This window comes from Polypterus senegalus, chromosome 16 (assembly GCF_016835505.1).
Source record: "Polypterus senegalus isolate Bchr_013 chromosome 16, ASM1683550v1, whole genome shotgun sequence".
In the NCBI taxonomy this organism is placed as follows: Eukaryota; Metazoa; Chordata; class Cladistia; order Polypteriformes; family Polypteridae; genus Polypterus; species Polypterus senegalus.
This window is the reverse complement of record NC_053169.1, coordinates 4,565,129-4,579,025: the sequence shown is the minus strand read 5'-3', so window position 1 is coordinate 4,579,025 and position 13,897 is coordinate 4,565,129. Positions and strand designations below refer to the sequence as shown.

At 43.2% G+C, this 13,897-nt stretch overlaps 1 protein-coding gene across 1 annotated transcript in view; it reads left to right on the top strand.

Moving 5' to 3' along the window:
- chs1 (chitin synthase 1) overlaps positions 1–13,897 on the top strand; it is a 44,123-nt gene that overhangs the window by 25,868 nt on the left and 4,358 nt on the right. The window contains exons 13-17 of the mRNA XM_039738987.1: positions 1,207–1,491; positions 2,788–2,967; positions 6,218–6,764; positions 8,389–8,480; positions 10,253–10,599. Coding sequence (XP_039594921.1) covers positions 1,207–1,491; positions 2,788–2,967; positions 6,218–6,764; positions 8,389–8,480; positions 10,253–10,599 — 1,451 coding nt within the window. The remainder of the gene's footprint in view (positions 1–1,206; positions 1,492–2,787; positions 2,968–6,217; positions 6,765–8,388; positions 8,481–10,252; positions 10,600–13,897) is intronic.

Here is a 13,897-nt window from a genome sequence, read left to right as displayed (position 1 = left end):
GCAGTAAATGGGCAGAGGGTGGGAGTGGAATGAGTCTCCCATATGATAAAAACACTACTCTGTGTGTGTGTGTGTGTGTGTGTGTGTGTGTGTGTGGTCCTTCTGAACAATCTGATTGGTCAGTTTGGCAAAAGTGCTAAAATGGAGCATTTCAATAAAAACAAAGTGAATGACGTTTGTTGGGCCACTGAATACTTACAAGGTGCAACTCAAATCTCCTTTAAAGATGGGGAGTTCAGTAATTGCAAGAGCACGAATGATGTTTTCACAGGGGGCAATTGGGGGCTTATCTACCATTGGTGGAAGTCAGAAAGCAGACAGGGGGCAAGCAAGGCGCCTTGAAATGACTAAGTCTGAGAAGCAGACTTTAAGGCAATTTAATGGAGAGAAGCAACGTTGGGCAAAAGAGGTTGAGACACACGACTATACCGAGGAAAGGCATAGCAGGAGCACTGAGGGTACACATGAGGCAAGAAATATCAAATATTTTTAGGATCATTCAATTGCATGAGCTAGTTGTTTATAACATGGACATTATCAGTTAAAAAAATAGTCCTGAGCAGCTCAGGAAAACACTAAATGGTGTCCAGTCTTTCAGTGTATTCAGTGGGAAAAAACAGATAGGGCAGCATACCTCTTTGTGATTGGCTGCTATCACTTAATGGGGATGTCTCCTGCAATATACTAAGGGCAGCAGGGATTTACTCCATCCATTCTCCAACCTGCTATATCCTAACACAGGGTCACGGGGGTCTGCTGGAGCCAATCCAGGCCAGCACAGGGCACAAGGCCACCGCAGAGGATTTACTCCTCCTGTCTAAGTTTGGCTTAAAATGGCAGACTTCTGCATGATCTTGGGGTCCACCAGGTGGCAGTACTTGGTGCAATGCAGAGACCTCCTGAGCCATAAGTCAACTAAATAAACATTTTACCCCATTCAGGATAAGCTTTGCTCCTACATGGATTCATAGTTAGCTAAAATTGTTGAAAACCTGGAATTTTGGAAAATTTGTGTTTGTAGAATTGAACTTAACTGGGATAACTGCAGGACATAATCCAACTTTAATCCAATCATAAAATAAGTATGACAAGGATATGGCAGAGTTAGTGGTACTGTCATGACTGCCCAGAGCTACAGTACTTCCATCTTGACAGCGCAGGTCCTCCTCATTTCATTCTTTGCCATAAACTGAGTTGTTTTCCCAGGTGAGGACCGCTGGCTGTGCACCCTGCTGCTCCAGCAAGGCTGGCGAGTGGAGTACAACGCCGCCTCAGATGCCTACACCAACGCTCCCCAGGAGTTTAAAGAGTTCTACAACCAGAGACGCCGCTGGGGGCCTTCGACGCTGGCCAACACCCTCGATCTCCTCCACTCCGGACCGGAAACATCCAGAAAAAACAGCTCCATCTCCATGTTGTACATTTTTTATCAGATGTTAACGGTTGGCTCATCCATTCTGGGTCCTGCCTCAGTGTGCCTGATGATTGCAGGTAACCATTTCACTTCTTCACATCTTCTTTTTCCCCACTATAAGTTGAACAGTTTCTCACCATTTTAACTCAGCTTTATGAAGTGCCATTTGCTGATATCTTATTGTCTCTTAGGGGCAGGAGGGAGTGTATTTAAAAGATGGATTAAGTTTCCATCCTGCCCTCTTTTTCTGTTTTCCATCATTTCTTTGATCTTTCCTTCAACCCTCTGCTCCCTTCAGCAGTTGACTCTAACAACACAAACCCATTGTCTATCTCACTCAGATGTATAGACTGAACTGCAGAGATGACAGCAATGTTCACCACTGATGGTGCAAACCACAATCTTAAAAAAGTAAGAGGTTTGAAACAAAAAATGCAAATCTGCCAAAAAAACACATGAAATTGTGCTGCCTAAGACACGTGCAGCAGATGGAGCAGAGGCCATGTGTGTTACACAGATATGAAAGGCACTATATGCAGATGTCTATGAATGGTCAAAATGAACTATACAGATAAATAATAAGAGAGCTATTGTATATGTTCTAAGATGGAGTCTCAAACACAGCAAAAAGGGTGTGTGAGGCCTACAAAAGGCCATAAAGCTGGTCAGGACCTTCATTGTCCAGCCAAGAAGAGGCTCACCTGAAATCATCTGATCCCCAACTGCTACTTTGAAATCCATCTGTCTATTTATCTATGGTGTCCAGTTAATCTTCCCTTCACATTTCTATATATATAAAACCCAATGTCATTCCTGTCTGTCTGTCTGTCTGTCTGTCCGCTTTTCACGAGAGAACTACTTACTTTACAGATTTAGATCGGGTTTTTTTCAATAATTTGCTTGAACATTCTGGTCGATTTTGCAACTTCTCTCATCGTGGTAAGAATCATAGTTTGCTTGCAGGAGTGATATATTCGCACTAATCCGAGACAGAGGCTACAGGCCAAGGGGAGAGGGAAGCGTGACGTCAGGAGTGGGGAAGCCGGTCAACCTCTGGGCTTTGCAGTGCACCTCGCCTCTGCTTAGCTAAAGATATCATTTTGTTTATTGATGTTTAAAGTTGGTCCTGTTTCGCTACTACATGGAGGAGCCGTGGTGGACGGCTAGCAAACATAAAGACAAACATTTACATCAAAAAGTTCTTAAAATGACCTTTGCCAATTTCATAAAAACAAACATTTTTCTACTCTGAAGTTCGGTGAAGCAGTTGGACTCCAATATCAGCCACACAATATCTGAGCTGGTTTGTGATGGTGACTTTGGGTGCCTCGGCCCCTCATTTGACTCTCTTTACACCTTGTGCTTTCTTCTAGGTGCTTTCTCTTTTGTGTTCAACTGGAATCCAAACTTCGCCATTATGCTGGCAACTATTCCGCCTGTGGTTTACGTCATTATTTGCTACACAACCAGTCCCGACTTCCAGGTGACGATCGCTAGCATCATGAGTGTGTTATATGCATTTCTGATGACTGCAACCTTCCTTTCAATTATTGGTAAGTTAATTCAGAGTCCTCTACCTTGATAAATGGGTTGGACCCATGGCTGAGTCAGAGGTGGAGTGTTTTTGAATGTTAAAGAGATATTGAAGATAATTAGAGTCCTACAGGAAGATGCTGCTGGAGGGCACAGTGGTTAGTCATTAGGCGAAGGAGGTGAATAGGGAACCCCAGCTTTTCAAATGAACGGAATGTAAAGATTGGCTGAAGGCATGAAGCAGTGTGATACCCCAGGTGCCTGCAGCCTTGGCATCTTCCCGGTACATCAGTAGTCATGATCTGAGAATGGACTGGTGCAATGAGTCTTCTCAGTGGGGCTCAATCATCCATTAACAGCTTTAATGGCAAACACAATCATCCCAATATTATCAGCACTTCTTCCTCTACAATTTCCAAATCCCTCAGTACCTCCTTAGTAGTCCCTGTTACTGCTGGAGGTTATCCACTTCCTCACATGTGAAGACTTCAGAAAAATGTGATTTAGAGTATCTGCTATTTCACTGTCTCTATATTTTGATTCCCTTTTACTATTCCTGATGCACTTCACCTCCTCCTTGACTTTTCTTTTACTACTAAAACACTAAAAGAATCTCTTTCAGTCATCTTTCACCTTATCTGCTATATTCCATTCAGAGAGCATTTTTGCTTCCCTGATGTCCTTCTTAATGGTTGCCCTCATGCAGTCGTTTGCCCTCTGATTCACACTGGAGTTGTTAGTCTTATGCACCTTATTTGTCTATTTTTTTCATCTCCTTAATAACCCACTGTTGATTTATTTTTATTTGTTTTTAATTCCACACTTTAGGATGTACCTGTCCTGAATTACATGTAAAACTTTTTTAAATCTGTTCCACTGCTCCGTGACTGTCTCCGCACTTACAAGCTTATCACAGTTCATCCTCCTTAGACTTTGCCAGATTTCTTCCCAATTTTCCCTACCAAAGTTAAACTTAACAGCTTCAGTCTTTGCATCCGCACTCTACCAAAACACTGGGAATTGTTTTATAGTATGGACACCTGATCTTAGTGATCTAATCACCTCTACACCCTCAATTCTCTACTGATTATTACAAGATAGTAAATCAGACAGGCTTCAGCCCACGCTGGTGCTTTAACATAATGTTTTAAAAAACAGTCACTGATTACATCTAAAAACTCCTTCTCTTGTGCGCCGATATTTGTAAGGTTATCCCAGTTAATATTCGGGTAGTTAAAGTCCCCCATGACTATAATATCCCCCTGTAAACTTGCCTTTTTTAATAAGACTAAAAAGATGTGCATTGAAATTACTGTCAGCATTGGGTGGTCCATAACACACCCCTAATATAAGGCCCTTTTTCCTTAATGCTATCCTGTTGAAGCCACATGTCCTCACTAAGATGGGGTTCATCATCCAATTGAAGAGGACTTGTGTTTAAATTCTGTTTTACATAAACATTAATCCCTCCTTTCTGTTCTGTTTATCTTTCCTAATGAATGTTTAACTATCTATGTTATACTCATCACCGTCTTTGTTATTTAGCCAGGTTTTTGTTATTACTCTAATATCATAATTACGCTCCTGTTGGAACAAATGACAAGCTCCTCTAATGCTCTCCCTTTGACCTGCCAGCTGTTTGTCTTTCTTTGACGTTATTAAACTCTCCTTTTTCCCTGTCTACTCTCCTAACTTTGCACTCCTTTTATTACTTATTTACTTTAAAGTTCTCCATTTAAAGTATACCATTCGCATTCCTTCTTATTAATGAACCCTTGTGCCGTCGCCTTCTTAATTGCGCTATACTATGAAGTGAAACATTTAACACACTTGTTCCTTCTTAGTAAGACAAGTCACTAAATGAATATCCACCACTAGTTATTTCCTTATTCTCTTGTCTTTTTCGTCCGCCGCTTGCACCTGATTGGTGTTACCCGCTAGATGCCTGTCTATATACCGCTGAGCCTCTCTCTTTACCGCTTTCATATTAGCTGCCTACCTGCACTTAACATAAATGTTATCTTCCAAAGTTACGAATGTGTATGCCCTCGCTTTCTACCAGCGCTAACTGTAACTAACTGTAGTATGCTATATGGTATCCAATTATTCTTTACCAGTTACGGCGCACTGCTATAACGATAACATGCAGTGGATACACTTGACTTGAGCATTCCTAGCTTTTATCCTCTGTCTTTCTCAGTCTCTCTTTAGCATTCGTTTGCTCAGAGGTTGATGCGCTTGCTGTTTCCTGAGCAGCTCTTCTTTTCTCCACCCTACCGGCCCGCTGCTTCTCTTCTTCCGTTGGCATCTTTTCACGTTAAAACTGATTAAGTCAGAGTTTGTGTTGTAATTACTTAGTATGTGTTCTTTCATTTTTCAGTTAAGCTGGCACTTAAGTCTACAATCTGCCTCAAGAATGAGTTAAGATATGAAGAGGTAGAGGAAGTGATGGCGAAGGTGGTAGGGAATGAGAACGGTGCCGATACACATGCACCGCACGGCTGCTCTTCTGCCCGCTGCCAAAAGTTGATTCTACAATGAAATTAAAATAATAAGAGGAATGAGCTTGGAGGTCAATCATCACCCTGAAAGTGGTCAGTAGACGTCACATAGTATACGTACACCAAATTTCAGGTCAATAGGTCAAACGGTTTGAGTGCTACAGGTGATTTAAAATCCTGGACTGACAAAAGAACAGCCACGGTATATTTCTTAACTTCTTCCCCACTAAGAGATCGTTGCTACTTTTAAATATTAGTGACTAAGACACTGGCTAGTTACTTACAGACTTACCGGTTTATGCAACTACTTTCTACCTCACCTCACCGACACTGGTTTTCAATACAAGCATAAGGAACTTTTCCACATGCTTTACCAAACACTCACATACCTTTGCTCTTATTGTGGCTAGAAAAAAGCAGAGAAAGTCCTCCTAAGGGGAAAAAAAAGGGTTAAAAATTCCTGCACGCAACCTTAGTGGCAACCAAAAAATAACGTTTTTAGGAGCAAAATTTGTATTTACTTATCTCTCACACAGCAATAACAGAAAACACTCAGCACTTGTCCTTCCAATTCCATGTCAACGCGGCCCTGCCAGGGTTGGTTCCTGCCTTGTGTCTCATGCTGCCATAGTAGGCTCTGGTCCTCTGGAGTTCCCAACTCAATTAAGGAGATTTAGAAGCGTTGTGTTATTACGCACAAAGTTGTGGCGCTCTGTTGTACGCAGGCAGGTGCCTCATTCTTATTGATATTGAATATTTTTTTCCATAGGTCAAATGATAGAAGAACAAACATTCATCACACCATCCGGCCTGTTCCTCGTGTCCATGAGCATCCTCTATTTAACAACAGCGCTGCTTCACCCTCAAGAGTTCACCCTTCTCATTTACGGCCTCTTATACGTCATTTGCATCCCCAGTGGCTACCTGCTGCTTACTATATACTCTCTGGTCAACATGCACGTTGTGTCGTGGGGCACTCGAGAAACCAGCCGAGATAAGGAAGAGGAGAAGACCGTGGGCGTCTTGTGCAAAAGAGACTGCAGCCTGTGCTGCTGGGACATCAAGATTGAAGTGAATCAGGAGACGAAAAATGTGGTCCTGCAGCAGCTCCAGAAGAGCATCCAGCAGAGCAGCAAAGACCAGCAGCAGAGTGAACTGCAACCTCTCCTCAGTGAGAGCAACACAGAAGCTGACCAGGAGGAGGCAGTGGAGGAGAAGAAAAAGGAAAAGAAGAAGATGCAGAAGAGCAAGCGTCACGATAAAGGAAGGCTAGAGCAGGATATGGATGAGGACCAAGGCAGAGAATCGTATGGCAGGTAAATACAGGCGAACATATAATGCAGAGTCTGATATTAGTATCACATCGAAACAGTGACATGTACTCAACGTTCATACGGTATAAGAGCCAACGTGCTATAATGAACTGAACAGATCGTCATCTCATACACAACAGTAGAAGCTAACAAAGAAGTCTGGACAGTTTTAGAAACGTTGACTAAAGTTGAGTGTGGCAGTGAAAGAGTTAAGGGCATGATAGCTGGGGGGGTAAAGTGTGGCCTTGAATGACCTCTTGGGCACGGCCATCAGCAGTGTGTCTGTGTGCGGAGAGAGAGTGTCGACAGGAGACCATGTTAAGATGTTCATGACATTCACATCTCTGGTGACTCTTCCTATGAAGTCAGTAGACGGAATTGGGAGAACATAGGAGGGTCATGAGGTCACCGGAAAGGGGTGTGTGGCACTCCCGATATCTCTGTAAAAGGACGAAGGTCCAAGTCTTTAGAGTCCTGGTGCCCCCGGTTTGTGAAACATGGACGCTAACCAGTGACCTGAGACGAAGAATCGACTCCTTCATCTGTGTCTTTTCAGAGGGTCCTTGGGCACCACTGGTTTGACTTTGTGTTGCTCATGGAGTCCCAGATGAGGCACATGACCTGCACTGGGAGGGAGCGTCAGTTATGGCACTACTGCCATGTGGTGCGATTCCCAGAGGGTGATCCTGTGATGACCTGAGTGGCTGGACCAGGCCAATGGGACACCCATGTGATACCTGGCTGTGACAGACAGATGGTTATTTTGGGGGGTGGGACAGTGTCTGCATGGGGTATTGCCAATCAGGATCCTGAGCTGTTTCGTCGTGTGGTGGGTGCTGTGACACGCTGTACCAGTGCAGGCTCCCCATCCTAACCTGGCCTGTCCTGTGTGGTGCCTCATTTGCCATGGAACACTAAGCTCAGCCTTAATTTGCTTGTTGGTTCATCCAGGGCTGGCTGCTGGGATAGGTGCCAGTTCCGCATCACTCTGAGAAGGAAAGAATATGTATTAACAAGAATGGGGGAATGGGTAGATATGGTAACATTATACATTACGATGACCCCATCCACCACTGGTTCCTACATTTCGTCTGACGCTGCAAGAATATTCTACAGCCCTGGTATTCTGAATCAAACAGGGCAGGTAAAGGAGATGCGAGATGGGTGGAAAGGTATCTCCTAGATTGGCAGGCCATGCACACCAGGGTCCAAGTTTTCAACCTTTTTACTACAAAAGGCTCAGCCCAGACATTAACATAACCTTCTCAATGCTGATCATCTGATTCAGGGTACATGAGGGGCCAGAGCCTATCTGGGCCTGGGCAGGGTGCCTGTCCATCTCGGAGCGGTTGCCCATATTTGGACATTTATAATACTAATCTGCAATTCACCTACACAGCAAGACTTTGGAGTGTAAGAGGAAACCCAGAAAACCCACATGGACCCCCTCATATTAGCCTTCACAGGCCATTAAAACTGTATGAACGCTGGTCACCACCATACTAAGTTGCATTGCACATTTATTACTTGCGCTGCTTTGATTTATTTCACTGTTTGGCAACACTTTGATGGAGTTGGAAGATGAAGAGTGTTCTGAATAATAATCATGTTGTTATTATTTTAACAGCGATGATGACACCAGCTGTAAAGAAGAAGAAGAAGTCAGAAGTCTAAATGATGATGAAAGTCAGTCTGAACTTGAAACACAACCTGAAAGTCGTAAGTGAGACGGCAAGTCTTGTTAATTTACACACACAATTCGAGAGACTTAGTGATGACAGAATGAGTTTAGTTATACGGTGGATAGGAATGAAATTTGCATGGCTCCGCCCACATCCTATAACAATGAGGGTAAGCTGATAGGTGTCTCTAAATTGGTCCGCTATGACCGAGTGAGTGGATGTGATTCAGCGTCTCCGTGGGGGCTGTAAGGCTTCTAAACTCTTTTGGGACTCCGACCAACAGGATGACACGCCAAAGAGCGTCCCAAAGCGTGTTCGGCCCGTCTGTAGAAAATAGCATGTCGGTTGCCAGGGCAACCGTGGGTTCCTAGCGCTGTGACAGCTCGCCACGAAAACAAATCCGAAAAGATGGCGGTCACGCTATGAGCAACTTCTGTCAGTGGGTGATGCAAGGAACAGTTTTGCTGGGCCACGGCTCTGCCCGACTGCTGTCTCTGAATATAGGAGGGCGGCAGATCCCGCTGCAATAAATAACCGTGCTGTTCCCATTTCAAGCTGAATAAAGCTGGTTTGGCTAAAGTACTGAGACTCAGCCTCGTGTTTTGGGGTACAAGACAGGGACTCACACGTCACAGTGTAATTAATCTGGAGTGCCCATTTCTAACTGACTGTGCCCGTGTCTAAATTGGTCTGCGCTCTGTGCCCGTACTTTGTGTAAATACAAAAATAAACTCAATAGAATTGACCTGAATTGAGTCCAAATTGCTATGATTGAGAGTTTGTGTGTGTTACGTACATGAGTGTGCCTTGCTATGGGCTGGCGTCCTGTCCAGTGTTGTTTCTGGCCTTTTGCTTTGGGTCAACAAATAAGATATGGAGGATCATATATTGGTCAGAATGGTTTATACTGTTTCCCAATATACGTTCTCCTGATTCTGAAATATTCCTCTGGCCATACTCTTTTGCTCCTGGTGTTTTAAGCCAATTCTGCCCCCAGGGTACAAACCAAGCCCTGGACTTGCACTTCACTAAGTTTGATCACCAGCCTTGTCAAGAGCTTTCTAAAAATCAAATCAAAGTGGATATCATAAGCACTTCTCTGATCTTTTCTTGCCTGCTCATGTAATTCTCGCTCATTAGCCAAACACAATCCCACATTTCTATACCCACGTTGACATTCACTGACGTGTCTGTTCTTGTGATGCTTAGTTTTTACTTTCTCGTATACAAAGTATTGTAATCGTCCAAAGATTCAGGATTTTAGACCTGCAAGTGCTGGTGATACAGGAAAGAAGAGAAAAGCCATCACCATTGAAAATAAAGTAGAAATAATAAAAAGGGCAGAGAGGTGACACTCCATCATTCATTGGCAGAGCACTTGGTTACAGTCGGCCAACAATAGCATTTATTAAATTAATGGACCTGTTCTGACTTACGTACAAATTCAACTTCAGTACAAACCTACAGTCCCTATCTCGTACCTAACCCGGGGACTGCCTGTATTCTTTAATTTCTGTAAAGAGCTCCAAGCTGCAAAGATTGTGTAAGAGTAGATATGTTAAACAACAATACTTATTGTTACTGTCACTAATAATTTGCCTGTAATGGATTAAAGCCCCCTCTTAGACTCCCTAAAGACAAAGCAGCTCCAGACCATTGATGAACAGAATAAATTGTGTTGATTAATTCAAAGTAATTATTTCATACGTTATGATCGTATATTTCTTAGAGATGCACGTATACAAACCTCTCTAGAACAGGATTTACCAAATTAGGTCCTTACTCTTTCTATCTGCTGTTTCCCTAAAGCTTGGGTTGGTCCTGTAAAAATGGAATTCCTGAAAAAGCTCACCACCGCAAACATGAAACGGAACCTGGAGGAACAAATCAAACAAGTACTGAAGGATAACAAGTATGAGGACCTGTGCATCGATATGGTGGGGATGCTTAACGAGACCCTGTTTAATGAGATTCCGGAAAAGTTTGGCCCAGAAGACATCCCAGATGAAATCACCCTGGAAGAGCTACGGAATTCCCTGCTGGCAACTGCCAAAAGAGTCCTGCAGATGAATGGCATAGAAGGAAAACTGGACAGAAAGGTGAAGAATGCAATCAAGAAGACACTGATGGCACCTCAGGTTGACAAGCTCCCTCATGTAAGTGCCATCTTGCTGACTACGCTCGTTTTTTGCTTGTTTTTTTTTTTATATTAATTGCTTTTTGTTTCCTTTTTTCCTGGCTGATTCTGTAATTTCCATAATAGTCCTCAATGATATGAATATTAACACTTTTCAGCTTCTGCTCAAGCTTGTCCCCACTCTGCATAGCCTTCTCCTTCACTGCTGATGTGGAGAACAAGGAGTAAAATCCTACAGGGATTAGCGTGCAAGATAAGAAAGATGACAGATAGCAGAGGTGGATCCATGCTGATGACACGAGAATGAAATACAGAAACTGAAATTCCAGTGAAAGTGGCGTCCTTAGATAAAGAAGCTCATTATTATGTGTTTATCTCGTTCAAAACATTATGCTGTGTCATGGACTGCGGACAGCATTTACAACGAGGGTGTGGAATGGTGGATCTGCGGCTAAGCAGTAGAGGTCCATAATAAATAAGTGATTAAATGGACGGCTCGATCTCCGTGGGTGGGTGGGTGATTGAGACGGAGCACGGCTGCCTGCACGAGAGGGTGAGGTCTGTCTTGATTTCTTCATTAACTTTCCGTGGATAACAACTGAGATGCTGCATGGCAGAAGGAAAAGGCAAAAGAAAAAAATGAAAGAAAGGAAAGAAGGAAGGAATGGTGATTAAAAAATAGAGAGAAATGGGCAGGAAGGTGGAGATCGAATGAGAGAAGACAGAGAGCTGGGAGGAGAGCCCCTTGAGGAGCCTGAGGTCGACGCTGCAGCAAAGCAGAGCAACACACTAGCTGTCTCGCGTGGCTCCGCCCACGTAGTCGTGAAACGGGACAAACTTTAAAAATCAATTAAAATTAAAAATGTAATTCTGGCCCAGTGGAAGGTCAGTACGCCTCAAAGTCAAACGTTGGCACAGCTCTGACGTGAGAGCATCCCCTGCATGGGGAGAAAAGCACATGGCCGTGATATTTCTGGCAATCAGCAGCTGCCCTCTAAAACACACGGAGCTCCGATCTCATTCAAAAAACGTCAAACGTTACTCTTTAACAGTCTGCAGATGACAATGTCTGCTGAACAAACAGGTATCGCTAGCTAAGCGTGGTGAGAGGTAGAGCGACTCGAACGGAGGCTGGCGCGTGAATGAGGCTCCCTACTCCTGAGGTCCCACCACCCCTGTCTCTTGGAGTCACGCAAATAAATTGGTACCACAACCCAACTCTGATACTTAGAGCAATGAGAGAAGTCGCAAAATCATCCGGAATGTTCAAGGGAATTCTAGAAAAAAACCAAACTAAATCCGTGAATAGTTCTCTCGTGAAAAGCGGACAGACAGACAGATAGACAGACGAACAAACATTGTATTTTATAAATACAGTAAATCTAGATTTCATATCATCAGGCAATTCAAAGTGCTTTACATAAGAAGAATAAAATACAACCAAATGATAATCAGAAAAACAGCAAAATGACAGAAAGTTAAAATAATAAATAAAATGAAGAAAATCAAATAGTGACACATCAGCGTTACAATTTAGTAACATAATCAATCACATGCACAGGAAAATGAAACGGTTTTTGATTTCGATTTGAACGCCTCTGCTGTTGGGGCCTCTCTGACGTGTTTTAGCAGATTGCTCTGTTTTTGTGCTTCCTAATGGCTTCACTCGCTTTCGTTCTCACTCACTCACCACCAGCTGCCCGGCCCCTAAGGGTCTCGGGGTCTATTGGGCTTATAAGCAGTTTTGCCATCTCTGTGATGTATTCTGGTCCTAAGCTGTTTAGTGACTTATAGGGCGAGTCGAAATGATGTTAACACGAATGGATTCCTTTTATCTCGACCACACCTTTCCAGGTCGATGGACCACTGCGATGGCCTCCACACTCCTGATTTGACACCCTGTGATTTCTGGTTATGGGGTTTGATGAAGGAGTGCGTGGATAGCAGGAAGTTCATGATATCAATGACCTGGAGGACAGAATACGGACTGTGCGATCATCTATTCCCCGAGAAATGTGTGTCCGGGCTTTAAATGGTGCTGTTGCTCGTTGGTTTTTGTGTGTTGAACGTGATGGCGAAAAATCATCTTGCACATGTGAAGTATGTTTTGTGACTAAACTGTTTACGTCTTTCCAATGTTAGCATATTTTTGACTCACCCTGTATATACTAAAACCAGCATCCTAAACCAGTGTCTGCTCTTCGGCCGAGTGACTCGGGGAGCTGGAGTGACGTGGCGCTCGCTCCCCGTAAGTCCAGGGACGGCAGTGGGAGTCGGAGAGGCTTGGCCTGGTGCCCTGCTGGGGTCACAGATGGCTGCTGGGACCCAAGGCTTGCTGCAAATACCACTGTAATGATTATTAAAAATCATTCGAGGACTTAAAACTGTTATGAATCTCGGTATTGGCATCAAGGCCTAAAAGAATTGCCTCATCAACTAACAACACCAACATTTATTTCTGCCACACGTTTTCATACAAATGATGGAGCTCAAAGTACTTTACAAGATGAAGAAAGAAAAGCTTAGAAAAAATAAAAATAAGATTAGGCCAGTGGTTTTCAACCTGTGGGGTGGGCCCCTAGGGGCAGAAGTAACAAAAAGGGGGGCGAAGATGTGAAAAAAAGAAAACAAGAATAAAAAAATATGAAAAAAACATTTGTTAAAACCAAAACAAATGAAGTTAAACTACATTCTGATACTAGAACAATAAATATAAAGTTAGATAAATGTCGATAAAAGTTAAGTAGGTAGAATAAAATATGCATCTACATTTCAAAAAAATATTGGGGGGGGGCGCGATTAAAACTGTCATGAAAACTCAATTCGCACAAATACTTAAAGGTTGAGAAACGCTGGATTAGGCAATACTAAATAACAAAAAATAAATGAAGGTCCGAAGGCCAGGAGGACAGAAAAAAACCAAAATCTGCAGGGGTTCTAATGCCACGAGACGGCCTGGCCAGCCTCCACTGGGCATTCCATCTAAATCAGTCCTTATGGTTTTCAGGCTTCATATGAAAGAATCTGACGATGAATGCCTGTGAATGAATGACTGCTGACAAAAAAGTTACTAATCACTTTTACTCACTGAAGGCCAATATGCTGTTACTGTACGTTGATCACAGAGCCTGCAGCCCATCCCATAATTACACACGACTTGAAAATTCAGCTTATGCCATCTTTGTGAACAAATCAGTCCTCACCAATCAGAAGCTCACGAGTCCCTCGATTCCAAATCCTTGTCTTTGTATCCTGAATGCCAGGATTTCTCGTTAGCTGGTCTTGTAGAACGTGACACAAGATTATATAGTGTGAGT